Source organism: Scyliorhinus torazame, chromosome 26 (assembly GCF_047496885.1).
Source record: "Scyliorhinus torazame isolate Kashiwa2021f chromosome 26, sScyTor2.1, whole genome shotgun sequence".
NCBI classification, from domain to species: domain Eukaryota; kingdom Metazoa; phylum Chordata; class Chondrichthyes; order Carcharhiniformes; family Scyliorhinidae; genus Scyliorhinus; species Scyliorhinus torazame.
The window spans coordinates 37,230,798-37,256,590 of NC_092732.1; the positions used below are offsets into that span (position 1 = coordinate 37,230,798).

Here is a 25,793-nt window from a genome sequence, read left to right on the forward strand (position 1 = left end):
GGTTAGCTGTTGACCTCTAGCTCCGCCCTGAAGGCGGAGTATAAGAACCAGGAGTTCTCCCCGCAGGCCAGTCTGATACTGAACTGCGGGGAACAAGTCACGCTTAATAAAGCCGCATCGACTTCATCTCTATTCGTCTCTCGCAAGTCTTTGTGCGCTACAATTTATTAAGTGTGCTTAAAGGACTATGGAGCTCAGGATCATCCCGGAATGCCTGAGGATCAGCCCCCACGCAGTGAACTCAGCAGCAGTTTTCAAACACTGGCAGACTTGTTTCGAGGCCTACCTCAGAACGGCCCCCGGCCGGGTCACAGAAGACCAGAAACTACAGGTCCTGCACTCGAGGGTAAGCCCGGAAATTTTCCCTCTCATCGAAGACGCAGAGGATTTCCAGACGGCGTTCGCAGCACTAAAGAGCATCTATGTTCGCCCAGTGAACCAGATCTACGCACGCTACCAACTCGCAACGAGACGGCAAAGTCCCGGAGAATCGATAGACAAATTCTACGCCGCGCTGCTAACTTTGGGACGGGCCTGCAGCTGCCCGCCGGTAAACGCGATGGAACACACGGACATGTTAATGCGTGATGCTTTTGTGGCTGGTATGAACTCTTCCCAAATCCGCCAAAGACTTTTAGAAAAAAGAGTCGCTAGGACTCTCAGAGGCACGGGCCCTTGCAGCCTCCCTGGATGTGGCCGCGCGAAACGCCCGCACCTACGGCCCCGACCGCGCGGCAGCCCCTTGGGCTCCGTGGACCCCCGTCGCGACAAAACCCCCCCCCCCCCACCCCACAGGCTTGCGCGGTTCAGACGCCAAGTCGTCCCGGGGGAGCCCGCTGCTATTTCTGCGGCCAGGCGAAACACCCCCGGCAGCGCTGCCCGGCCCGCGCAGCGATTTGTAAGAGCTGCGGGAAAAAGGGCCATTTTGCGGCTGTGTGCCGGTCCCGGGAGGTCGCCGCTGTCCCCAGAGAACAAGGTGTCCTGCGCGTTTCAAACGCTCCCCAACCCCCCCCCCCAGCGCCCCATGTACGACCCGCAGGCGCCGCCATTTTGGGTCCTGGCCACCGCTGTCCAGCGCCCCATGTACGACCCGCAGGCGCAACCAGTTTGGGTCCCGGCCACCGCTGTCCCCGGAGAACAAGGTGTCCTGCGTGTTTCTAACGCTCCCCAACCCCCCCCCCAGCGCCCCATGTGCGACCCGCAGGCGCCGCCATTTTGGGTCCTGGCCACCACGAGGGGAGGAGGGGCGCCGCCATCTTGGGACCCCCCCAGACCTGTGCGACGCATGGGGGCGGCCATTTTGTCCACCCCCGCCGCCATCTTGTGACCCCCCCCCCAGCCATGTGCGATGCATGGGGGCGGCCATTTTGTTCACCCCCGCCGCCATCTTGGACGGCAACAACGGACCCCAGTGTCGACGGCTCCACAGGGTTCGAGGAAGACGCTCAAGCACTACGATCACGTCTGGCCTCAATGACGCTGGACCAAGTACGGCCCCGGACGCTCCAGACGACGACAACAACGGTGCTGATAAACGGGCACGACACACCATGCCTGGTCGACTCCGGGAGCACAGAAAGCTTCATCCACCCCGACACGGTAAGACGCTGTTTTTTGACCATCCGTCCCAGTGCGCAAAAGATTTCCCTAGCTGCAGGATCCCACTCCGTACAGATTAAAGGCTTCTGCATAGTGACCCTAACGGTGCAAGGGTCACTATGCTACAGGCTCTACGTCCTTCCCCAACTCTGCGTGCCCACATTACTGGGATTAGACTTCCAGTGTAATCTGCAGAGCCTAACCTTCCAATTCGGCGGCCCAATACCCCCACTCACTATCTGTGGCCTCGCAACCCTCAAGGTTGAGCCCCCATCCTTGTTTGCAAACCTCACCCCGGATTGCAAACCCGTCGCCACTAGGAGCAGACGGTACAGCGCCCAGGACCGGACATTCATTCGGTCCGAAGTCCAGCGGCTACTGAAGGAAGGCATAATCCAGGCCAGCAATAGTCCCTGGAGAGCACAGGTGGTAGTAGTAAAGACAGGGGAGAAGCAAAGGATGGTCATAGACTATAGCCAGACCATCAACAGGTACACACAACTAGATGCGTACCCTCTCCCCCGCATATCCGACATGGTCAATCGGATTGCCCAATATAAGGTCTTCTCCACCGTGGACCTCAAGTCCGCCTACCATCAGCTCCCCATCCGCCCAAGTGACCGCAAGTACACAGCCTTCGAGGCAGACGGGCGATTATACCACTTCCTAAGGGTCCCATTTGGCGTCACAAACGGGGTCTCGGTCTTCCAACGAGAGATGGACCGAATGGTTGATCAACACGGGTTGCAGGCCACGTTCCCGTATCTCGACAACGTAACCATCTGCGGCCACGATCAGCAGGACCACGACGCCAACCTCCAAAAATTCCTCCAGACCGCTAAAGCCTTGAACCTCACATACAATGAGGACAAGTGCGTTTTTAGCACAAACCGGCTAGCCATCTACATAGATTACATAGAACATACAATGCAGAAGGAGGCCATTCGGCCCATCGAGTCTGCACCGACCCACATTACTTGGGATATGTAGTGCGCAATGGGATAATAGGCCCCGACCCCGAACGCATGCGCCCCCTCATGGAATTTCCCCTCCCTCACTGCTCAAAAGCCCTAAAACGCTGCCTGGGGTTCTTTTCATATTACGCCCAGTGGGTCCCCCAGTACGCAGACAAGGCCCGCCCCCTAATACAGACCACGACCTTCCCTCTGTCGACAGAGGCTTGCCAGGCCTTCAGCCGCATCAAAGCGGATATCGCAAAGGCCACGATGCGCGCCATCGACGAGTCCCTTCCCTTCCAGGTCGAGAGCGACGCCTCCGATGTAGCTCTAGCGGCCACCCTTAACCAAGCGGGCAGACCCGTGGCCTTTTTCTCCCGAACCCTCCACGCTTCAGAAATCCGCCACTCCTCAGTGGAAAAGGAAGCCCAAGCCATAGTGGAAGCTGTGTGACATTGGAGGCATTACATGGCCGGCAGGAGATTCACTCTCCTCACGGACCAACGGTCGGTAGCCTTCATGTTCGATAATGCACAGCGGGGCAAAATCAAGAACGACAAGATCTTAAGGTGGAGGATCGAGCTCTCCACCTTCAACTATGAGATCCTGTACCGTCCCGGAAAGCTGAACGAGCCGTCCGATGCCCTATCCCGCGGCACATGTGCCAACGCACAAATTAACCGCCTCCAAACCCTCCACGAGGACCTCTGCCACCCGGGGGTCACTCGGTTCTACCATTTTATAAAGTCCCGCAACCTCCCCTACTCTGGAGGAGGTCCGTACAGTCACAAGGGACTGCCACATCTGCGCAGAGTGCAAACCGCACTTTTTCAGGCCGGATGGTGCGCACCTGATCAAGGCTTCCCGTCCCTTTGAACGCCTTAGTCTGGATTTCAAAGGGCCCCTCCCCTCCACCGACCGCAACACATACTTCCTGAATGTGGTGGGCGAGTACTCCCGTTTCCCCTTCGCCATCCCCTGCCCTGACATGACAGCGGCCACAGTCATTAAAGCCCTTAACACCATATTCACACTGTTCGGTTGCCCCGCATACGTCCACAGCGACAGGGGGTCCTCCTTCATGAGTGACGAGCTGCGCCAGTTCCTGCTCAGCAACGGTATAGCCTCGAGCAGGACGACCAGCTACAACCCCCGGGGGAACGGGCAAGTAGAGAGGGAGAACAGCACGGTCTGGAAGACCGTCCTACTGGCCCTACGGTCCAGGGACCTCCCAGTTTCACGGTGGCAGGAGGTCCTCCCGGACGCTCTCCACTCCATCCGGTCGCTACTGTGTACTAGCACTAACCAAACGCCCCATGAGCGCCTCCTTGTCTTCCCCAGGAAGTCCTCCTCTGGAACGTCGCTGCCGACCTGGCTGGCAGTCCCAGGACCCATCTTGCTCCGAAAACATGTGCGGGCGCACAAGTCGGACCCGTTGGTCGAGAGGGTTCACCTCCTCCACGCGAACCCGCAGTACGCTTACGTGGAGTACCCCGACGGCCGACAGGACACGGTCTCCCTGCGAGATCTGGCGCCCGCCGGCAACACGCACACACCCCCGACACCAATCACCCCCTCCCTGCCACCAGCGCACCCCGCGACCGCCCCCTTCCCAGGAGGATCGGTCCTCCTCCCAGGTCCGACCAGAAGTGAAGCTGAAGCAGAAACCGTAAGGCTCCCGGAGACGACAACACTGGAACAAGCACCACCACCGGGGCCAAGGCGATCGACAAGGACGACCAGACCGCCCGACCGACTCGTGGTGTCGATGTAAGACTACAATGTTGTGGACTTTAACGAGAACTTTTTTTTCTTTTTCCCCCTTACGACTACTGTAAATAGTGCAAAACAAAAAAAACCCTGTACATACTGTGATGACATGCAAAAGTTTTCCTCCCAGGACCAGCCTTGTAAACCCCTACCACCATGCGAAGCACCACCCCGCCGGGTTCATTTTTAACAAGGGGTGAATGTGGTAGTATGCATTAGGGGTCATGTGGGACTGTGAAGCCGTGATGTCATTGGCTGACAGATCCCGGGTCCTGGTTGGCTGTTGACCTCTAGCTCCGCCCTGAAGGCGGAGTATAAGAACCAGGAGTTCTCCCCCGCAGGCCAGTCTGTTACTGAACTGCGGGGAACAAGTCACGCTTAATAAAGCCTCATCGACTTCATCTCTATTCGTCTCTCGTGAGTCTTTGTGCGCTACAATCTGTCTTTCTGGGACTCCACCCCCCGCCCTCTCCTCCCACCCTGGACTCGCTATTGACAACCTGTGGATTCTAAAGCCCGACTTCAAAGACAACAATACAAATGACAATTGCATTTAGTAACCCAGACCACCCAGAAGACGATGGACTGTCTGCTGTCATCTGAGAATACCTTTAAGAGGGTGTTTATAAATGGGTGTGTATATAAATATCTGTAGTGAAAGTACATTTAAGAAATGGCTGTTTACTACTGCAGTGATGTCAGAAAGTGGGTGGAGCTGGATGTCAGCTTTTTACTTTCATTTTAGGCTGTTGCAGGGTGTGTTTTAGTTTCATTTTCAGTGTTGGAGCTGAAGCCAGACAGAGCAGGTGTACTGTTTATCTCTCTGCCATGAAAAGACTATCTCTTGATCATTTGGTTAACTCAGAATTATAAATGTTCTCCGTAGTGAATGTAAACCTAATGTGCTTCTGTTAAAAGGTGTTTCTTTTGTCTTCTGGATGTTTGGGAAGTTATTAAGGATTACTTAGTGTTGTATTCTTTGGGGGTTGTATTTGAATTGATGGTTGCTAAGATGTTCACTGTATGTTTTAAAAAGGTTAACTTGAGTTCATAGAATAAACATTGTTTTGCTTTAAAAAATACTTCTCGATTTCTGCTGTGCCACATCTGTGGAGTGGGCCATGTGCTCCCCATACCACAATCTATTAAAAGTTGTGGGTCAGGTGAACTCCATGATACACTTTGGGGTTCTCTAAACCCTGGCCCATAACAAATTGAGGGCTCAAGGGGGATAAAAGTCTCTCTGTTGGATTGGCTTAGTGAACTTAAAGACCGTGAGGGGTGAGCATATTGTGGTTGTTTTTCAGGTGTGGTATTCGAGTTTAAGTGGGGAGTGTGTTGTGGACAGTGGCTCTTTCAGAGGCTCTGAAGTTTTTGGGGGTGGAGATGGTCACACACGCTACCTTACGGACAGAGACTAAAAGCAGACTGTTAGATTTGGCAAAAACATTGCAGTTAACATTACCTGACAAAATGCAAAAGGATGAGGTAATTATGGCGGTGGCTAAGCATTTAAAGTTGCCTGAGATACAGTTTGACTCATTGGAAATGGCAAAATTTCACTTGCAAATTAAACAAGAAAGAATTAAAGCAGCTTGAATACGAGAAAGAGGAAAAAGAGAGAGAGAAAAGAGAGAGAGGAAAAAGAAAGAGAGAGAGAGGAAAAAGAAAGAGAGAACGTGAAAATCGCTTACTGTCACAAGCAGGCTTCAAATGAAGTTACTGTGAAAAGCCCCTAGTCGCCACATTCCGGCGCCTGTTCAGGGAGGCTGTTACGGGAATTGAACCATGCTGCTGGCCTGCCTTGGTCTGCTTTCAAAGCCAGCGATTGAGCCCTGTGCTAAACAGAGAGGAAAAAGAAAAGGAGAGAGAAGAAAGGAGAAAAGAAAGAATAGCCGGAGTAATAGAGAAACTATCTTGTCCAGGAGTACAGTTTATCTTGGGTAACGATATCGCTGGATCGCAGGTGAAAGAGTACAGTTTAACTCGGGTAATGATGGAGCTGGATCGCAGGTGGGAGTGATGCCTACGGTGGTTGATAAGCCAGTGGAAAATCAGACAACTGAAGGGTTGAAGGACAAATGTCCTGGAATTTTTCCGGATTATGTAGTAACAAGGTCGCAAAGTCGCAGGTTAAGGCAAGAGGAGAAATCAGAGTGAAGATGAAGTTGAAGTGCAATTATCAGAAACGATTTTTGATCAGGTGGTTGAAAAGGAACAAGAACAGGTGGAGGATGAGGCGGATATTTTTAGTTCAGGAAAATTGGCGGAGTTACAACAGAACGATGTAGAGATAAAAGGGATATATCAGAAAGTATACACGGAAGAGGAATCTGAGTATATACCAGAGTGTTATTACCGTAAAAGTGATGTCTTGATGAGAAAATGGAGACCTGTACATATGCAGGCAGATGAAAAGTGGGCAGAAGTTCATCAATTAGTATTGCCGGTAGGGTATAGAAAGGAGGTGTTGCGAGTTGCACATGAGGTATCAGTGGGAGGTCATTTGTGAATAAGGAAAACTCAAGCTAAAATCCAGAAACATTTTTATTGGCCTGGACTACATAAAGATGTAATTAAATTTTGTCAATCATGTCACACATGTCAAGTGATAGGGAAACCTCAAGCAGTGATAAAACCAGCGCCCTTAATACCCATTCCTGCATTTGAGGAACCTTTTACAAGGGTCCTAATCGATTGCGTATGGCCGCTTCCTAAAACAAAAAGTGGGAATCAATATCTTTTGACTATGATGGGTGTGTCTACTAGGTTTCCAGAGGCCATTCCAGTACGTAATATTACAGCCAAAAGGATTGTGAGGAGTTACTTAAATTCTTTACTCGATATGGACTACCCACAGAAATACAATCGGATCAAGGATCAAATTTTACCTCGAGATTATTCAAAGAAGTTATGGATAGCTTAGGAATAAAACAAGTTAAATCAACTGCTTACCATCCAGAATCGCAGGAAGCGTTTGAAAGGTGGCATCAGACATTAAAGACAATGTTGAGGGCTTATTGTCAAGATTATCCAGAGGATTGGGATAAAGGAATTCCATTCGTATTGTTTGCAATTAGGGATGCACCTAATGAGTCTACCAAATTCAGTCCTTTTGAACTAATTTTTGGTCATGAGGTAAGAGGACCACTTAAATTGATTTGAGGAAAAATTGGTGGGTGAGAAATCAGAAATTACATTATTGGAATACGTGTCAAATTTTAGGGAACGATGAAATAGAGTAGGTGAATTGGCTCGACAACATTTAAAAGTTGCACAAAATATGATGAAACAGGTAGCATACAAGAAATCCAAAGTTCGTAGTTATACCAGTGGGGATAACGTTTTAGTGTTGTTACCAGTGGTAGGTGAACCTGTAAAAGCAACGTTTTGTGGACCATATCAGATTGAAAGGAAATTAAGTGAGGTGAATTATGTGGTAAACACACCAGATAGAAGGAAGACTCACCGAGTGTGTCATGTGAATTTAATGATTCTAACTCTCAGTGACGAACCAAATCCAGATGACTGTGAATTTGACATACCTCAAATTAAATTGGAAAACGAGGATGTTCTTAAAAATTGGGATAAATTGTTGAGTTACCTTCCAGAGGAAAACAAACTGACCTGAGAGAGTTATTGATATCACGTGGGCAAGTTTGTAGAGATAAATTGGGAAGTATTAAAATGGTATACATGATGTAGATGTGGGAAATGCTGTTCCAATCAAACAACATCCATATAGACAACCCTGTAAAAATGGCATAATTGAAGTGGGTTGCAGCCATTGGAGCTCACCCATAGTGATGGTACCAAAACCAGATGGTACCCAACGGTTGTGTGTGGACTATAGAAAGGTTAATGCAGTTACAAGAATGGACTCTTATCCTATCCCACATTTGGAAGATTGCATTGAGAAAGTGGGACAATCAGCTTTTATTTCCAAACTGGATTTACTTAAAGGTTACTGGCAGGTACCTTTATCCGAAAGGGTGAAGGAGATTTCAGCTTTTGTGACTCCAGATGGTATATACCAATTCAAAGTTATGCCATGAAAAACACCCCAGCCACATTTCAACGGTTAACTAACAAAGTTGTTTCAGGATTACCCCATTGTGCGGTATACATCTACAATCTGGTAATTTTCAGCCAGACATGAACAGAACATTTGAAACATCTGATGGAGGTATTCGATCAACTTCAGGAGGCGGGTTTGGTGATAAACCTAGCCAAAAGTGAATTTGGAAAAGCCCAAGTCACTTTCCTTGAGGAGTTTCCGATACCCTCGAGACAAAGGGAAATATGCGATTTCTTGGCATGAATGGATTTGATCGAACATTTGTGCAAAGGTTTTGTAGCGTGATTGCTCCACTGATGGACTTGCTGAAGAAACGTCAAAAATTTCAGTGGACAGTAGAGTTTCAACAGGTATTTGACTGCCTGAAAGCTGTGATAACCAATGCTCATGTGTTGGAGAATTACAAGGGACTCTGTGATCAGATTGAACTAAAGTATCTGACTTTAAAGAGAAATGCCGAGGCGTAGAGAAATGGATGGATCGTGCAGAGACCTTCTTGTTCAAAGAGACTGTCAATCGAGAAGGATTTCAGTTGGGGGAAGAAGAACAAAAATGGACTATATTATTGTACCTCTTTGCATGTGTTGTTTTTTTTTTTAAACAAACAAGTATATTTACTGTGTGCCTTTCTGAAAGGATTGTGAAAAGATGAAAAATGAAACCACCTTGAAGTTGATGGGGGTTTTTTTTCTCGGAGGGAGGTGTCATGTGAGAGTACCTTTAAGAAATGGGTGTTTATAAATGGGTGTGTATATACATATCTGTAGTGAGAGTACCTTTAAGAAATGGGTGTTACTGCTGCAGTGATGTCAGAGAGTGGGCGGAGCTGGGCTGACTGTCAGCTTTTTACTTTCCTTTATAGGTTGTTTGCTGCAGGGTGGGTTTTAGTTTTGTTTTCAGTGTTGGAGCTGACGCCAGACAGAGCAGGTGTACTGTTGATCTCTCTGCCGTGAAAAGACTATCTCTTGATCATTTGATGAATTCAGAATTATAAATGTTCTCAGTAGTGAATGTAAACCTAATGTGCTTCTGTTAAAAGGTGTTTCTTTTGTCTTCTGGATGTTGTTTGGGAAGTTATTAAGGATTAGAATCATAGAAGTTTACAGCATGGAAACAGGCCCTTCGGCCCAACCAGTCCATGCCGCCCAGTTTTTACCATTAAGCTAGTCCCAGTTGCCTGCACTTGGCCCATAACCCTCTATACCCATCTTACCCATGTAACTATCTAAATGTTTTTTAAAAGACACAATTGTACCCGCCTCTACTACTACCTCTGGCAGCCCATTCCAGACACTCACTACCCTCTGAAGAAATTGCCCCTCTGGGCCCTTCTGAATCTCTCCCCTCTCACCTTAAACCTATGCCCTCTAGTTTTAGACTCCCCTACCTTTGGGAAAAGATGTTGACTATCTACCTTATCTATGCCCCTCATTATTTTATAGACCTCTATAAGATCACCCCTAAGCCTCCTACGCTCCAGGGAAAAAAGTCCCAGTCTATCCAGCCTCTCCTTATAACTCAAACCATCAAGTCCCGGCAACATCCTAGTAAATCTTTTCTGCACTCTTTCTAGTTTAATAATATCCTTTCTATAATAGGGTGACCAGAACTGCACACAGTATTCCAAGTGTGGCCGTACCAATGTCTTGTACAACTTCAACAAGACGTCCCAACTCCTGTATTCAATGTTCTGACCAATGAAACCAAGCATGCCGAATGCCTTCTTCACCACCCTGTCCACCTGCGACTCCACCTTCAAGGAGCTATGAACCTGTACTCCTAGATCTCTTTGTTCTATAACTCTCCCCAACACCATACCATTAACTGAGTAGGTCCTGGCCTGATTCGATCTGCCAAAATGCATCACCTCACATTTATCTAAATTAAACTCCATCTGCCATTCGTCGGCCCACTGGCCTAATTGATCAAGAAAATTACTTAGTGTTGTATTCTTTGGGGGTTGTATTTGAATTGATGGTTGCTAAGATGTTCACTGTATACTTTAAAAAGGTTAACTTGAGTTCATAGAATAAACATTGTTTTGCTTTAAAAAATACTTTTCGATTTCTGCTGTCCCACACCTGTAGAGTGGGCCGTATGCTCCCCATACCACAATCTAGTAAAAGTTGTGGGTCAGGTGAAATCCATGATACACTTTGGGGTTCTCTAAACCCTGGCCCATAACACTGCAAAGAGAAAGGTTCCACAACCTTACTTTCAATTTCTAATGGCTGGAACATTTAATAGTCTTTGGAATCCAGATAATAGATGCACAACGTTTGTCAAAGACCCATTGGAGGTATCTTTAATTTATTAATTGATGAGATATATCCAGCCTTTATTACCCATCCCTAATTGCCCTTGAATTGAGCAGCTGCTCAGCCATTTCAGAGGGCATTTACCATGTTGAAGGGGTGGTAGTTACGTTGCATGGACCTCTGGCTTTTTGAATAAGTAGCATTGCCTTTACTGCAGTTTACTATCTAACTAGTGCCATCACTGATGGGGAGCTCTGCCATAATGGAATTCCTAACCCCACCTGCTCTGCTTCTGCTGAAAATCTGTATCTTCACCTCCAAGACTGGTTCATCCCTGCATGCCTATCTCATCATGTGAAGTCAACACCACTTGAAACGTGAATTATATAGCATTGATTTTCAGCCCACCAGCCTTATAAAGGAATACTTCTTGGATTTTGATTGCAGACTCTGGAATCCACATGAATCAATATCTGTTTTCTCTGTAAAACCTTTTCCCTCTCCCTCAAAGGTGAGATTGTGCAACTCTTTTTGCATTTTGAGTTCATCCCAACTTGTATTTGCTGTGGGTTTACTGATAGAGCACATTGCTTTGGATTTCGGCGGGAGCGGTGCGCATGGCCTTCTGGGAGGTACGTTTTTACTTTAAAAACAGTTACCTGGTCCCGATTCTGTTTTTTTAAAAATATAAGGCGGGAACCGGAAGTTCGACCCGCGGACTTCTGGGAAGGCCCCCCCCCCCGCCAATAAATTCTGGTGGAGAGGAAACCCGAGACACTACACGTGTAGTGTCTCCCACCCGCCCTCCTCCTCTAACCTAATAATAAGACCCATTGGTGTGAGGTAAGTACCATATTATTATTATTTTTTTTAAATGTATTTATTTATTAACCAGATCTTGGTTGGAGGTTAGAGGGATGGCAGGGAAGGTAGTGCAATGTTCCTCCTGCAGGATGTTTGAGGTGAGGGATGCCGTTAGTGTCCCTGCTGATTTTACCTGCAGGAAGTGCAGCCATCTCCAGCTCCTCCAAGACCGAGTTAGGGAACTGGAGCTGGAGTTGGATGAACTTCGGATCATTCGGGAGGCAGAGGGGGTCATAGATAGCAGCTTCAGGGAAATAGGTACACCAAAGATTGGAGATAGATGGGTAACTGTAAGAGGGACTGGGAAGAAGCAGTCAGTGCAGGGATCCCCTGCGGTCGTTCCCCTGAGTAACAAGTATACTGCTTTGGATACTTGTGGGGGGGGGGACTTACCAGGGGTAAGCCATGGGGTACGGGCCTCTGGCACGGAGTCTGTCCCTGTTGCTCAGAAGGGAAGGGGGGAGAGGAGCAGAGCATTAGTAATTGGGGACTCGATAGTCAGGGGCACAGATAGGAGATTTTGTGGGAGCGAGAGAGACTCACGTTTGGTATGTTGCCTCCCAGGTGCAAGGGTACGTGATGTCTCGGATCATGTTTTCTGGGTCCTTAAGGGGGAGGGGGAGTAGCCCCAAGTTGTGGTCCACATTGGCACTAACGACATAGGTAGGAAAGGGGACAAGGATGTCAGGCAGGCTTTCAGGGAGCTAGGATGGAAGCTCAGAACGAGAACAAACAGAGTTGTTATCTCTGGGTTGTTGCCCGTGCCACGTGATAATGAGATGAGGAATAGGGAGAGAGAGCAATTAAACACGTGGCTACAGGGATGGTGCAGGCGGGAGGGATTCAGATTTCTGGATAACTGGGGCTCTTTCTGGGGTAGGTGGGACCTCTACAGACAGGATGGTCTACATCTGAACCAGAGGGGCACAAATATCCTGGGGGGGAGATTTGCTAGTGCTCTTTGGGGGGGTTTAAACTAATGCAGCAGGGGCATGGGAACCTAGATTGTAGTTTTAGGGTACGAGAGATTGAGAGTATAGAGGTCAGGAGCACAGATTTGACTTCGCAGGAGGGGGCCAGGGTTCAGGTAGGTGGTTTGAAGTGTGTCTACTTAAATGCCAGGAGTTTACTAAATAAGGCAGGGGAACTGGCAGCATGGGTTGGTACCTGGGACTTCGATGTTGTGGCCATTTCGGAGACATGGATAGAGCAGGGACAGGAATGGCTGTTGCAGGTTCCGGAGTTTAGGTGTTTTAGTAAGCTCAGAGAAGGAGGCAAAAGAGGGGGAGGTGTGGCGCCGCTAGTCAAAAACAGTATTACGGTGGCGGAGAGGATGCTAGATGGGGACTCTTCTTCCGAGATAGTATGGGCTGAGGTTAGAAACAGGAAAGGAGAGGTCACCCTGTTGGGAGTTTTCTATAGGCCTCCAAATAGTTCTAGGGATGTAGAGGAAAGGATGGCGAAGATGATCTTGGATAGAGCGAAAGTAACAGGGTAGTTATTATGGGAGACTTTAACTTTCCAAATATTGACTGGAAAAGATACAGTTCGAGTACATTAGATGGGTCGATTTTTGTACAATGTGTGCAGGAGGGTTTCCTGAAACAATATGTTGACAGGCCAACAAGAGGAGAGGCCACATTGGATTTGGTTTTGGGTAATGAACCAGGCCAGGTGTTAGATTTGGAGGTGGGTGAGCACTTTGGGGACAGTGACCACAATTCGGTGATGTTTACGTTAGTGATGGAAAGGGATAAGTATACCCCGCAGGGCAAGAGTTGTAACTGGGGGAAGGGCAATTATGATGCCATTAGACATGACTTGGGGGGGATAGGTTGGAGAAGTAGGCTGCAAGTGTTGGGCACACTGGATATGTGGAGCTTGTTTAAGGAGCAGCTACTGCGTGTTCTTGATAAGTACGTACCGGTCAGGCAGGGAGGAAGGCATCGAGCGAGGGAACCGTGGTTTACCAAAGAAGTGGAATCTCTTGTTAAGAGGAAGAAGGAGGCCTATGTGAAGATGAGGTGTGAAGTTTCGGTTGGGGCGATGGATAGTTACAAGGTAGCGAGGAAGGATCTAAAGAGAGAGTTAAGACGAGCAAGGAGGGGACATGAGAAGTATTTGGCAGGTAGGATCAAGGAAAACCCAAAAGCTTTCTATAGGTATGTCAGGAATAAGCGAATGACTGGGGAAAGAGTAGGACCAGTCAAGGACAGGGATGGGAAGTTGTGTGTGGAGTCTGAAGAGATAGGCGAGATACTAAATGAATATTTTTCGTCAGTATTCACTCAGGAAAAAGATAATGTTGTGGAGGAGAATGCTGAGACCCAGGTTACTAGAATAGGTGGCATTGAGGTACGTAGGGAAGAGGTGTTGGCAATTCTGGACAGGCTGAAAATAGATAAGTCCCCGGGTCCTGATGGGATTTATCCTAGGATTCTCTGGGAGGCCAGGGAAGAGATTGCTGGACCTTTGGCTTTGATTTTTATGTCATCATTGGCTACAGGAATAGTGCCAGAGGACTGGAGGATAGCAAATGTGGTCCCTTTGTTCAAGAAGGGGAGTAGAGACAACCCCGGCAACTATAGACCGGTGAGCCTCACGTCTGTTGTGAGTAAAGTCTTGGAGGGATTATAAGAGACAAGATTTATAATCATCTAGATAGGAATAATATGATTAGGGATAGTCAGCATGGCTTTGTGAAGGGTAGGTCATGCCTCACAAACCTTATCGAGTTCTTTGAGAAGGTGACTGAACAGGTAGACGAGGGTAGAGCAGTTGATGTGGTGTATATGGATTTCAGCAAAGCGTTTGCCAAGGTTCCCCACGGTAGGCTATTGCAGAAAATGTGGAGGCTGGGGATTGAGGGTGATTTAGAGATGTGGATCAGAAATTGGCTAGCTGAAAGAAGACAGAGGGTGGTGGTTGATGGGAAATGTTCAGAATGGAGTTCAGTTACAAGTAGCGTACCACAAGGATCTGTTCTGGGGTCGTTGCTGTTTGTCATTTTTATCAATGACCTAGAGGAGGCCGCAGAAAGGTGGGTGAGTAAATTTGCAGACGACACTAAAGTCGGTGGTGTTGTCGACAGTGCAGAAGGATGTAGCAGGTTACAGAGGGACATAGATAAGCTGCAGAGCTGGGCTGAGAGGTGGCAAATGGAGTTTAATGTAGAGAAGCGTGAGGTGATTCACTTTGGAAGGAATAACAGGAATGCGGAATATTTGGCTAAAGTTCTTGGAAGTGTGGATGAGCAGAGGGATCTAGGTGTCCATGTACTTAGATCCCTGAAAGTTGCCACCCAGGTTGATAGGGTTGTGAAGAAGGGCCTATGGAGTGTTGGCCTTTATTGGTAGAGGGATTGAGTTCCGGAGTCATGAGGTCATGTTGCAGCTGTACAAAACTCTGGTACGGCCGCATTTGGAGTATTGCGTACAGTTCTGGTCACCGCATTATAGGAAGGACGTGGAAGCTTTGGAGCGGGTGCAGAGGAGATTTACCAGGATGTTGCCTGGTATGGAGGGAAAATCTTATGAGGAAAGGCTGATGGACTTGAGGTTGTTTTCGTTAGAGAGAAGAAGGTTAAGAGGAGACTTAATAGAGGCATACAAAATGATCAGGGGGTTGGATAGGGTGGACAGTGAGAGCCTTCTCCCGCGGATGGAAATGGCTAGCACGAGGGGACATAGCCTTAAACTGAGGGGTAATAGATATAGGACAGAGGTCAGAGGTAGGTTCTTTATGCAAAGAGTGGTGAGGCCGTGGAATGCCCTACCTGCTACAGTAGTGAACTCGCCAACATTGAGGGCATTGAAAAGTTTATTGGATAAGCATATGGATGATAATGGCATAGTGTAGGTTAGATGGCTTTTGTTTTTTGACTTCCCATGTCGGTGCAACATTGTGGGCCGAAGGGCCTGTACTGCGCTGTATCGTTCTATGTTCTATGGTCACACAAAAACCAAGGAAATATTCCCATTGCTTTAAAAAGAGGGAAACAATTATTTTAAGTTATATCTGCTCATTCTGTATTATTATCTTTATTAGTGACAAAAGTAGGCTTACATTAACACTGCAATGAAGTTACTGTGAAAATCCCCCAGTCGCTACATTCCGGCACCTGTTCGGGTACACAGAGGGAGAATTCAGAATGTCCAATTCACCTAACAGCGCATCTTTGGACTGTGGGAGGAAACCCATGCCGACATGGAGAGAATGTGCAGACTCCGCACAGCCAGGAATCGAACCCGGGTCTCTGCCACTGTGAAGCAGCAGTGCTAACCCCTGTGCTACCATGCCACCCAAACGAAAGATGTCCTGCACAGATATCCCAGTCATAACACACATTTTCTGCTGATTTTTCTAAATAGACTCTAAATTTCATCTGCTGCACCACACCTGGAGATTATATCATCGAGTAATACAGTGGAGGAGGAGGCCTTTCGGCCCATCGAGACTGTACTGGTCCTTGGAAAGCATGCTACTTAAGTCCACACCTCCACCCTATCCCAGTAACACTACTAGGGAGCAATTTAGCATAGCCAATCCATCTAACCTGCACATCTAACCTGCACATCTAACCTGCTATGTACAATCACTAATTGGTTTCCCATCATAATTTGTCCACATTTACAGAATTCCTATTTCATCCCAGTACTTTACGTTATCAATTTTTAATTTAATCTGCCACTGGGCTACAAATTATATGGAACTTTTTTTGTATTCCATACCTACTTCATCAGTCTTATCCACACGCACGCTTCCTCCAAAGCTAGTGTTGTTCTGAGAATGGAATTTGTGATGGGATCTGCAGTTTGTGAGAAGTATGTGTGTCTGAATAGACAACTGGCCAAATATTCTGTTGGCTGCACATTCTGGTTTTAAAGCTTGTTCTTTTTGGGGGGTTTTGTCAGACCCGAACTAGAAGGGAAACTGAAATGTCAGGTTTCTGGCCAATGAGGCTGTTACCTCAGTTTTCTGGGGAAGCAGAAAATAATTTAAGAGCAGGAAAAGCAACAAAGCCATAAGAAAGTCAGGTTGCCCAGTGGTTCAGTGCAGGCGAAGGCTGGAGGGTTTGGGGATGTTTAAAGGAAATCGAAGCTGGATCCAGGAGCATGGATAAAAAAGGAAAGTTACTGCCACTGCTTAAGTTACCTTCAAGGGACTTATTAACCATATACAGCCACATGATGCACAGGTAGCTTTCATAGAATTCCTACTGTGCAGAAGGAGGCTTTTCGGCCATCGAGACGGCACCGACCCTCCAAAGAAGCACTCTACCTAGGCCCATGTCCCCACCCTATCCACGTAACCCAGTAACCCCATCTAAGGGGCAATTTAGCAGTCCACCTAACCTGCACATCTTTGGACCGTGGGAGGAAACCGGAGCACCCGGAGGAAACCCACGCACACACGGGGGAGGATGTGCAGACTCCACACAGACAGTGACCCAAGCCGGAATTGAACCCGGGTCCCTGGCATTGACAGGCAGCAGAGCTAACCACTGTGCCACCGTGTTACTGAGGGTTTAGATCAGGGGTTTTCAAACCCCTGGTCGCGACCCGCAGGTGGGTCACAGGCTGGTTTCAGGAGGGTCGGGGCACTTGGTCACGTTGTTTCCGATAGCGGAGGAACGCCCAACTGCCACGGCCAGCCTTTAAAAACAGCAGCAGCGACAGACTTTTAAGATTGCTGACCATCCCGTGCATGCGTGCTGTCCAGGGCCAGTTTTATTTCAGCAAACAAGCGACGGCAGAGAGCAGGGCATGAGCCACGTACACTGACATCGTGTGTTCTGGACGCGAGAGAGATTCCTCCATTTTGTAGCTACCAGCAGTGTGAGCTCCTGGGCCTCTGGTGAACAACCCATGAAGAAGAAGCTGAAAACAGGAACAAAGCAGCATAAAGATAATTACTTGAGGTCTGGGTTTATTAATTGTGCCAATGCAAATCAGGATTCAAAGTTCACGTTCCCTGCTATATGCAGGGAAGCACTGGCAAATGAAAGTTTAAAACCCTCAAAACTTCAAAGATATTTGAAGACTATAGATGGCGAGTCCGAGGGGAAACCTCTTGATTTTTTTTCAACAGATGCAATGAGACGTTAAATCATCAGCGGACGCCATTATCAGAAACGTAGCATTGAATAACAAAATAAGTGACATCATCAGAATCAAACAGGCCCATCTACCAGATTAACAGTAAGTGAAAATGGTGGGTCACTGTGGCAGACCACTGAACATACATTACATGTATTATGGTACACTGCCATTGTACTCCAGTTATTAAGGTAAATCCTGGCCTGCTGTATAAAAGTGTACGCTCTCCTGCACTGCCCCATTCTTGGGTCCAGCTGCAGGAGGCTTTACATCCAGCACAATAAAGCCACAATAGTTCACCATTCGCCGCGTGGTCATTGATTGTACATCAATTTATTGTGCTAGAATTTTGAAGATGAACGTCTTACTCACGCCGGATCGCCTGGAGCTGAACCCACACGCAGCCGACGCCACAGCCACTTTCGAGCACTGGCTGGCCTGTTTTGAAAGATATCTCTGAGCATCCAGAGAAGTCATCTCAGACCCACAGAAGCTCCAAATACCCAACGCACGGGTGAGCCCACAAGTCTTTCTCCTCAGTCGGGACGCTCCCACCTACACGGAGGCGATAGCACTACTGAAAGGACAGTATATCAGGTCTGTGAATCAGGTGTTCGCCAGGCACCTCCTGGCCATGAGACGGCAACTCCCGGGGGAGTCTCAGGACGATTTCCTGTGTGCCCTGCGGCTACTTGGCAGAAACTGTTGTTGCCAGGCGGTGTCGGCCGTCCAACACACGGAGCTGCTGATCAGGGACGTCTATGTCTCGGGCATTAAGTCCGACTACATCACCAACGCTTATTCGAAGGGGGTACACTCGGCCTCACAGAGACAGTACAGCTCGCGAACTCCTTCGAACTTCCGCAACCTGGAGTCCTACACATCCAACTGCGCGGCACCCTCGTGGGCATCATGGGCCCTGTCATATTCCGTACGGGTGCACCGCACGCCTGTGCCATGCGACAGCCAGCTAACTCCGGAGGCCCCAAATGCTACTTTTGTGGCCAGGACAAGCACCCCAGACAACGCTGCCCAGCACAGAGCGCGACCTGCAACGGGTGTGGCAAGAAGGGCCACTTCGTCACCGTTTGCCAGGCCCGATCGGTCGCTGCCGTTTCTAGGCCCAGCATCGCTACCGCAACATCCCCTACGTGCGATCCAGGGGCGCCACCATCTTCGCCGCCACGTGCGGCCTGTGGGCGCCGCCATCTTCGGTGCCATCTTGGAACGCACCCCAGGACCCCTGCTCACCTGGCCGTACGCCAACCAGTCCTCCCACCACCTTCCACAGCTCGCCTCCATCACCTTCGGCCAGTCTCGGCCTCGCAACCTCGCGACCGCTACAACGACCGTACAGATCAATGGGCACGAGACGACCTGCCTCTTCGATTCCGGGAGCATGGAGAGTTTCATACACCCAGCTACGGTAAGGCTCTGCTCCCTCCTGATTCTCAGAAAATCTCCCTGGCGTCCGGATACCATTCCGTACAGATCCAGGGGTACTGCGTCGCAACCCTCTCGGTACAGGGCGTAGAGTACAGTAACTTCAGACTCCACATCCTTCCCCATCTCTGCGCTGCCCTGTTACTGGGTCCCGACTTCCAGTGCCACCTCCAGAGTCTCACCGTAAAGTTTGGCGGACCCCTGCCCCCCCTCACCTTATGTGGCCACACGACCACATTAAGGTCGATCCAACCTCACTCTTCGCGAATCTCACCCCGGACTGTAAGCCCGTCGCCACGAGGAGCAGATGGTACAGTGCCCAGGACAGGACCTTTATCAGGTCGGAGGTCCAACGACTTCTGCGGGAGGGGGTCAATGAGGCCAGTAGCAGCCCCTGGAGAGCTCAAGTGGTGGTCGTTAAAACTGGGGAGAAGCACCGGATGGTCATCAACTACAGCCAGACGATCAACCGGTACACGCAGCTCGATGAATACCCCCTTCACCGCATATTTGACATGATCAACTAGATTGCGCAGTATCGAGTCTTCTCCACCGTTGACTTGAAATCCGCGTACACCAGCTCCCCATCCGCCCGGAGGACCACCAACACACTGCATTCGAAGCAGATGGCCGCCTCTACCATTTCCTTGGTGTTGTTGACCGAATGGTTCACCAGTCCGGGCTGCGGGCCACGTTCCCGTACCTGGTCACCATCTGCGGCACCATCATCACCAACAGGACCACGACGCGAATCTCCAGAAATTCCTCCACACCGCTAAACTCCTTAACCTTACAATAAGAAATGCGTTTTCCGCACAACCCGCCTAGCTATTCTTGGCTACGTTGTGGAAAATGGAGTCCTAGGGCCCGACCCTGACCGCATGCGCCCCCTCCTGGAACTTCCTCTCCCCCACTGCCCCAAGGCTCTGAAGCGATGCCTGGGATTCTTCTCATATTATGCCCAGTGGGTCCCTAATTATGCGGACAAGGCCCGTCCACTCATCAAGTCCACCATTTTCCCCTGACAGCTGAGGCCCGCCGGGCCACATCAAGGCGGACATCGCCAAAGCCACGATGCACGTGGTCGACGAGTCCCTCCTCTTGCAGGTGGAGAGCAACACATCGGACGTGGCTCTGGCCGCCAGGCGGGCAGACCCGAGGCTTTCTTCTTCCGTACCCTCCATGCCTCCGAAATTCGGCACTTCTCTGTTGTAAAGGAAGCCCAAGCCTTTGTGGAAGCTGTGCGACATTGGAGACATTACCTGGCCGGCAGGCGATTCACTCTCCTCACTGACCAACGGTCGGTTGCCTTCATGTTTAGTAACACACAGCGGGGCAAGATTAAGAACGACAAGATCTTGAGGTGGAGGATTGAGCTCCCCACCTATAACTACAAGATCTTGTATTGCCCTGGGAAGCTCAATGAGCCCCCAGATGCCCTGTCCCATGGTACATGTGCCAGCGCACAAGTGGACCGACTTCGGACTCTCCACAACGATCTCCGTCACCTGGGGGTCACCCGGTTCTTCCACTTAATCAAGGCCTGCAACCTGCCGTACTCCATCGAGGAGGTCAGGACCGTGACCAGGGACTGCCAGGAGGCACGGAGTGTTAAGTAATGGGTTAAGAGACATTGCAATTAGTTGTCTCATTTATGTTAAGTATCCATTAATTGACACTGATATGTAAAGGGGCTTCAGGTGGCCTCTGTGAGGTGGTGTGTTGTTAAGAGTTTTGTGCAGAGGCTGTGGAAGTGAAATAAATGGTGTTTGGTGAAAAGGAACAAGAACTTTAGACTCTACATTTCACAGCAACTAAAACGTCTAACAATGGAAGCAGAGGATGGTTGCTGTGCAAATGTGAAGGGTTGAAAGATACAACTTTTCCTGATCAAACCAAGGAGTGGGTGAGAAGGAAAAAAAAGATACATGGCTGAAACCAGGATAAAGATGGCTGGATATGGCTATCCTCCCTTATTTTCTGAAAGGGAATTGTACGACCAATGGAGAAGTGCAGTAGTTATGTGGACTAAAGTAACTGCTTTGGGAAAGAGAAAACAAGGTATGGCATTGACTCTTTCTCTACCATATGGCAGTAAAATCCGAAACAAAGTGCTTTCTGAGCTGGAATTGGAAGAGTTAGACTCAGAAGAAGGTCTGGAGACTTTATTACATTATATGGATAAGATTTATAAGAAAGATGACTTGTTAAGTGCGTATGAAGCATGGTCGGAGTTTGATAAATTCCGGAAAATGGAGGATATCTCCATGGAAGACTATATAATGGAATTTGGCAGACTATATAAAAGGCTTCAGAAACACAATCTGGAATTTCCATAGTCTGTGTTGGCCTTTAAATTACTTGACTGTGCTAGAGTGAGCAACATGGATAGGCTCCTGGTTTTGACAGGAGTTCAGTTTACTGATAAGGATACCTGATTCGAACAGATGACAAAAGCTTTACAAAAGTTTCTGGGGAAACATTCGATTCCGATGGCTCTGATGACCCAAATAGGTCAGCCTGCAGTCAGGCAGAATATGGAAGATGCACTAGTAACAGGATAGCGAAATCGTATGGCTACGAACAGGGCTCAAGACTATAGACGGAGACTGAGACAAGGAAATTATGAAGACAGAAACCCAGTTAGCACCTACAATAGGAAGATGAACCCCAGAAATGCACGGGGCATGATAAATCAATGTTTTCGATGTGACTCTCAATCCCATTATGCTTTCAACTGTCCAACTCGTTATGATAGAGTGTTTGAAGCGACACATGACACGGAAGAGTCCGAAGAGGAAAAAGATAGTGACCAGAAAGAAGGCATTGTCCTATCGACAAGCAGTTTTACGCCGGTAATAGAACATAGAAAATACAGCACAGAACAGGCCCTTCGGCCCACGATGTTGTGCCGAACCTTTGTCCTAGATTAATCATAGATTATCATTGAATCATAGATTATCATTGAATGAGGGTGTTGGTTGCAGAATCCTTCAATTGTGCTGTATTGGACAGTGGCTGCACATCTACTGTGTGTGGAATTGACTGGTTAAAATGTTACCTGGACTCTTTGAATGCTGAAAATCGTAACAAGGTTAAGGAATTTGAAAGTTCCACAAGTTTCAGGTTTGGGGATGATAATACTCTGAAGTCGCTGAAAAGAGTGGTGATCCCTTGCAATATTGCCGGAGTGAATCATTTCATTAGCACGGATGTTGTACCTTTGCTTCTGAGCAGACCGTCGATGAAGAAAGCACACATGAAACTGGATATGGAACAGGATAAGGCAACAGTTTTTGGAAAGACAGTGGACTTATAATTTACAGTCAGGACACTATTGCATTCCATTACTGACAAATAATTTTTCAAATAGAGTGGTTAAGGCTGACAGTTCCTGGGCCCGTCCTCCTCCGGAAGCATGCGAGGGGCCATAAATCAGACCCCCTTGTCGAAAAAGTCCTCCTCCTCCATGCAAACCCACAGTACGCCTACGTGGCACACCATGACGGGCGGCAGGACACAGTCTCCCTCTGGGACCTGGCACCCGCTGGTTCCCCATCCACCATCACCACCACCCCCGACCTGGTACCGTCTCCTCCCCCTCCGGTGGCGATCACCGCCACCCCCGCCCGCCCCTCCACCGGCTCAACTACTGGGTGAAGAAGGAGAGGACAACACGCTCCCGGAGTCGCAGGTACTCACATCGGTGCCCACACCACAGCCGGGGCTGAGGCGATCGCGGCGGAAGGTCAAAGCCCCCGACAGACTTGACCTGTAACTTTGCTTCACCCCCGCTGGACTCTTTTTAAACGGGGTGAATGTGGTAAACCACTGAACATACATTACATGTATTATGGTACACTGCCATTGTACTCCAGTTATTACGGTAAACCCCGGCCTGCTGGCTCTGAATAAAAGTGTACGCTCCCCAGCACAGCCCCCATTCTTGGGTCCAGCTGCAGGAGGCTTTACATCTCGCACAATAAAGCCACAATAGTTCACCATTTGTCACGTGGTCATTGATGGTACATCAGTCACAAGGGTCAGCCGATGTGAGTCACAAAGGTCAGCCGGTGTGAGTCACAAAGGTCAGCCGGTATGGGTCACAAAGGTCAGCCGGTGTGGGTCACAAAGGTCAGCCGGTGTGGGTCACAAAGGTCAGCCGGTATGGGTCAGAAAGGTCAGCCGGTGTGGGTCACAAAGGTCAGCCGGTGTGAATCACAAAGGTCAGCCGGTATGGGTCAGAAAGGTCAGCCGGTATGGGTCAGAAAGGTCAGCCGGTGTGAGTCACAAAGGTCAGCCGGTGTGGGTCACAAAGGTCAGCCGGTGTGAATCACAAAGGTCAGCCGGTATGGGTCAGAAAGATCAGCCGGTATGGGTCAGAAAGGTCAGCCGGTATGGGTCAGAAAGGTCAGCCGGTATGGGTCAGAAAGGTCAGCCGGTATGGGTCAGAAAGGTCAGCCGGTGTGGGTCACAAAGGTCAGCCGGTGTGAATCACAAAGGTCAGCCGGTATGGGTCAGAAAGGTCAGCCGGTGTGAATCACAAAGGTCAGCCGGTATGGGTCAGAAAGGTCAGCCGGTGTGGGTCACAAAGGTCAGCCGGTGTGAATCACAAAGGTCAGCCGGTATGGGTCAGAAAGGTCAGCCGGTATGGGTCAGAAAGGTCAGCCGGTATGGGTCAGAAAGGTCAGCCGGTGTGGGTCACAAAAGACGGCCGGTTGGCAAAAATGGGTCCCAGGCATAAATGTTTGAAAAACACTGTTTTTGATGGACATGGCTGTCGGCGGTCCATGTCATCATGACTACCATGAACAGAGCTGCTTTTGGGGGAGAGTCAGTGGCTAATACCTGAGGAACTGGAACTATAACTGAGGAAAACAAGGTTTTGAAGGAGTCTGTGGCTCAACAAGGTGCCATATATAGGGCGGGATTCTCTGATCCTGAGGCTAAGTGTTGACGCCATCGTAAAAGTTCCAGCTGCCGTTACCGGCGGCAAACGGGCGCCTCGGGTCTGCGCATGCGCGCTGTGTCCGGCACGAACCCACGCATGCGCGGTAGCTTCCCTCTCCGCGCCGGCCCTGATGCAACATGGCAGAGAGCGACAGGGGCCGGCAGAGAGCGACAGGGGCCGGCGCGGAGTAAAAGAGGCCCCAACTGGGAGAGGCCGGCCTGCCGATCGGTAGGCCCCGATCGCGGGCCAGGCCACGGTGGAGGAACCCCCCAGGGTCGGATCCCCCCCCCGCCACTAGGCCGCCCCCCGCAGCATGGACGCCATGGTCACGCCGGGGAAGACCACATGTGAACGGTGCCGGCAGGACTCGGGCTATCTTGCACGGAGAATCGCCGGGGGGGGAGGGCCGTGTGGAGCGCCGATTCTCCGGTGACCGAAGAAGCGGCAGACCGGCGTCGGGGCGGCGTCGCGTGAATCGCGCCCGGCCTGGCGATTCTCCGACCCAGCCCCGGGGTCATTGCCCATTGAGTTAATGTATCATTTGCATATATGTTTATTAACTATGATTTTACTGTTAATGTATGCTTAATATATGCTCATTTTTAGTTTGATTGTTAAAGTAAAAGCTCTAAAAGTGAATTCTTGTCCATGTTGTATCCGTGGGTTATTCAGTTAATTTGGTCCTTTTTGGTTTGTTGGTTTCCACGGGGATTGTAGCAAATTGAAAATACATCTCTAAAGAAATCAAACCAGGATATTTCCAATAGACCAAATACAATTTGCATTAATGGACACCCTACTCAATCATATCAGAGAGATGAAGTTACAGTTGTGAAGAATAATAATTTTCAGTGTTTAATGCACTAAAACCTAGAACATGGTAGCATAACAATCGGCAGAATTTAACATGAAGTTGTTACTTTACCTAAATGGAAGGTTCAAAGTGTTGGTATTGATTATTAACATGAAACATTTTGCATTTGTAGCTTTATTCCTGGAACAATATAAAATATAATTACACTGAGAACTGACATCATTCTCACCCAACTTTACTGATTACAGATGTGATATAAACCAGCCAATAATAACCCAAATCAGAGGTAATGATTGATTTTACCAATTAGGAAACACATATCTAGTCTTTATCGAGTCCAAGTAAACCTATGTTCAATGTTATTCCATTGCACCCATCAACTGGACAAAGGCAGGTGAACTTATTGATTCCATCGACACACGTGGTTCCTGGTGGGCAAAGGTGCATGAGTTCACACTCATTGATATCTGAAATGATATGAGTCAGTGTTAATTATCAACCACATTATGTATTGTTTCTGTTATAACATTTCACCCTTTGAGCAGGACAGCAACACACCAATGGTCTTTTCATGCTGACATCTGGATTCAAATTCAGGATCATCAGAATAAAGTCCCCACTTACAGTCAGTAAGCTTTCTGTAGGTTTCATAGAAGCATCCAGCTTAGAGAGAGGCCATTTGGCCCAATGTCTCTGTGTCAACACTTTGAAAGCGATAAATAGTGGAAACAGGTCAATAGAGCAAAATCTGCTGACCTCAGGAATGTCACAGGATGATGGGCGTGATAAATGGACAAAATGGCAGTACAGTACGGGATATTCCCCTTATAAGACCATAAATATCGGAACAGAATTAGGCCATTCAGCCCACGAATCTGCTCCACCATTCGATATGTTCCTCGCCCTCATTCTCCTGTCTTCTCCCCATAACACCTGATCATCTTATTAATCAGGAACACCAG

The 25,793-nt window shown here is 48.8% G+C and overlaps 1 protein-coding gene across 1 annotated transcript in view; it reads left to right on the top strand.

Moving 5' to 3' along the window:
• LOC140402880 (integrator complex subunit 3-like) overlaps window positions 1-25,025 on the top strand; it is an 87,048-nt gene extending 62,023 nt beyond the window's left edge. The window contains exon 11 of the mRNA XM_072490506.1: window positions 25,004-25,025. Coding sequence (XP_072346607.1) covers window positions 25,004-25,025 — 22 coding nt within the window. The remainder of the gene's footprint in view (window positions 1-25,003) is intronic.
• Window positions 25,026-25,793: the final 768 nt, after the last annotated feature.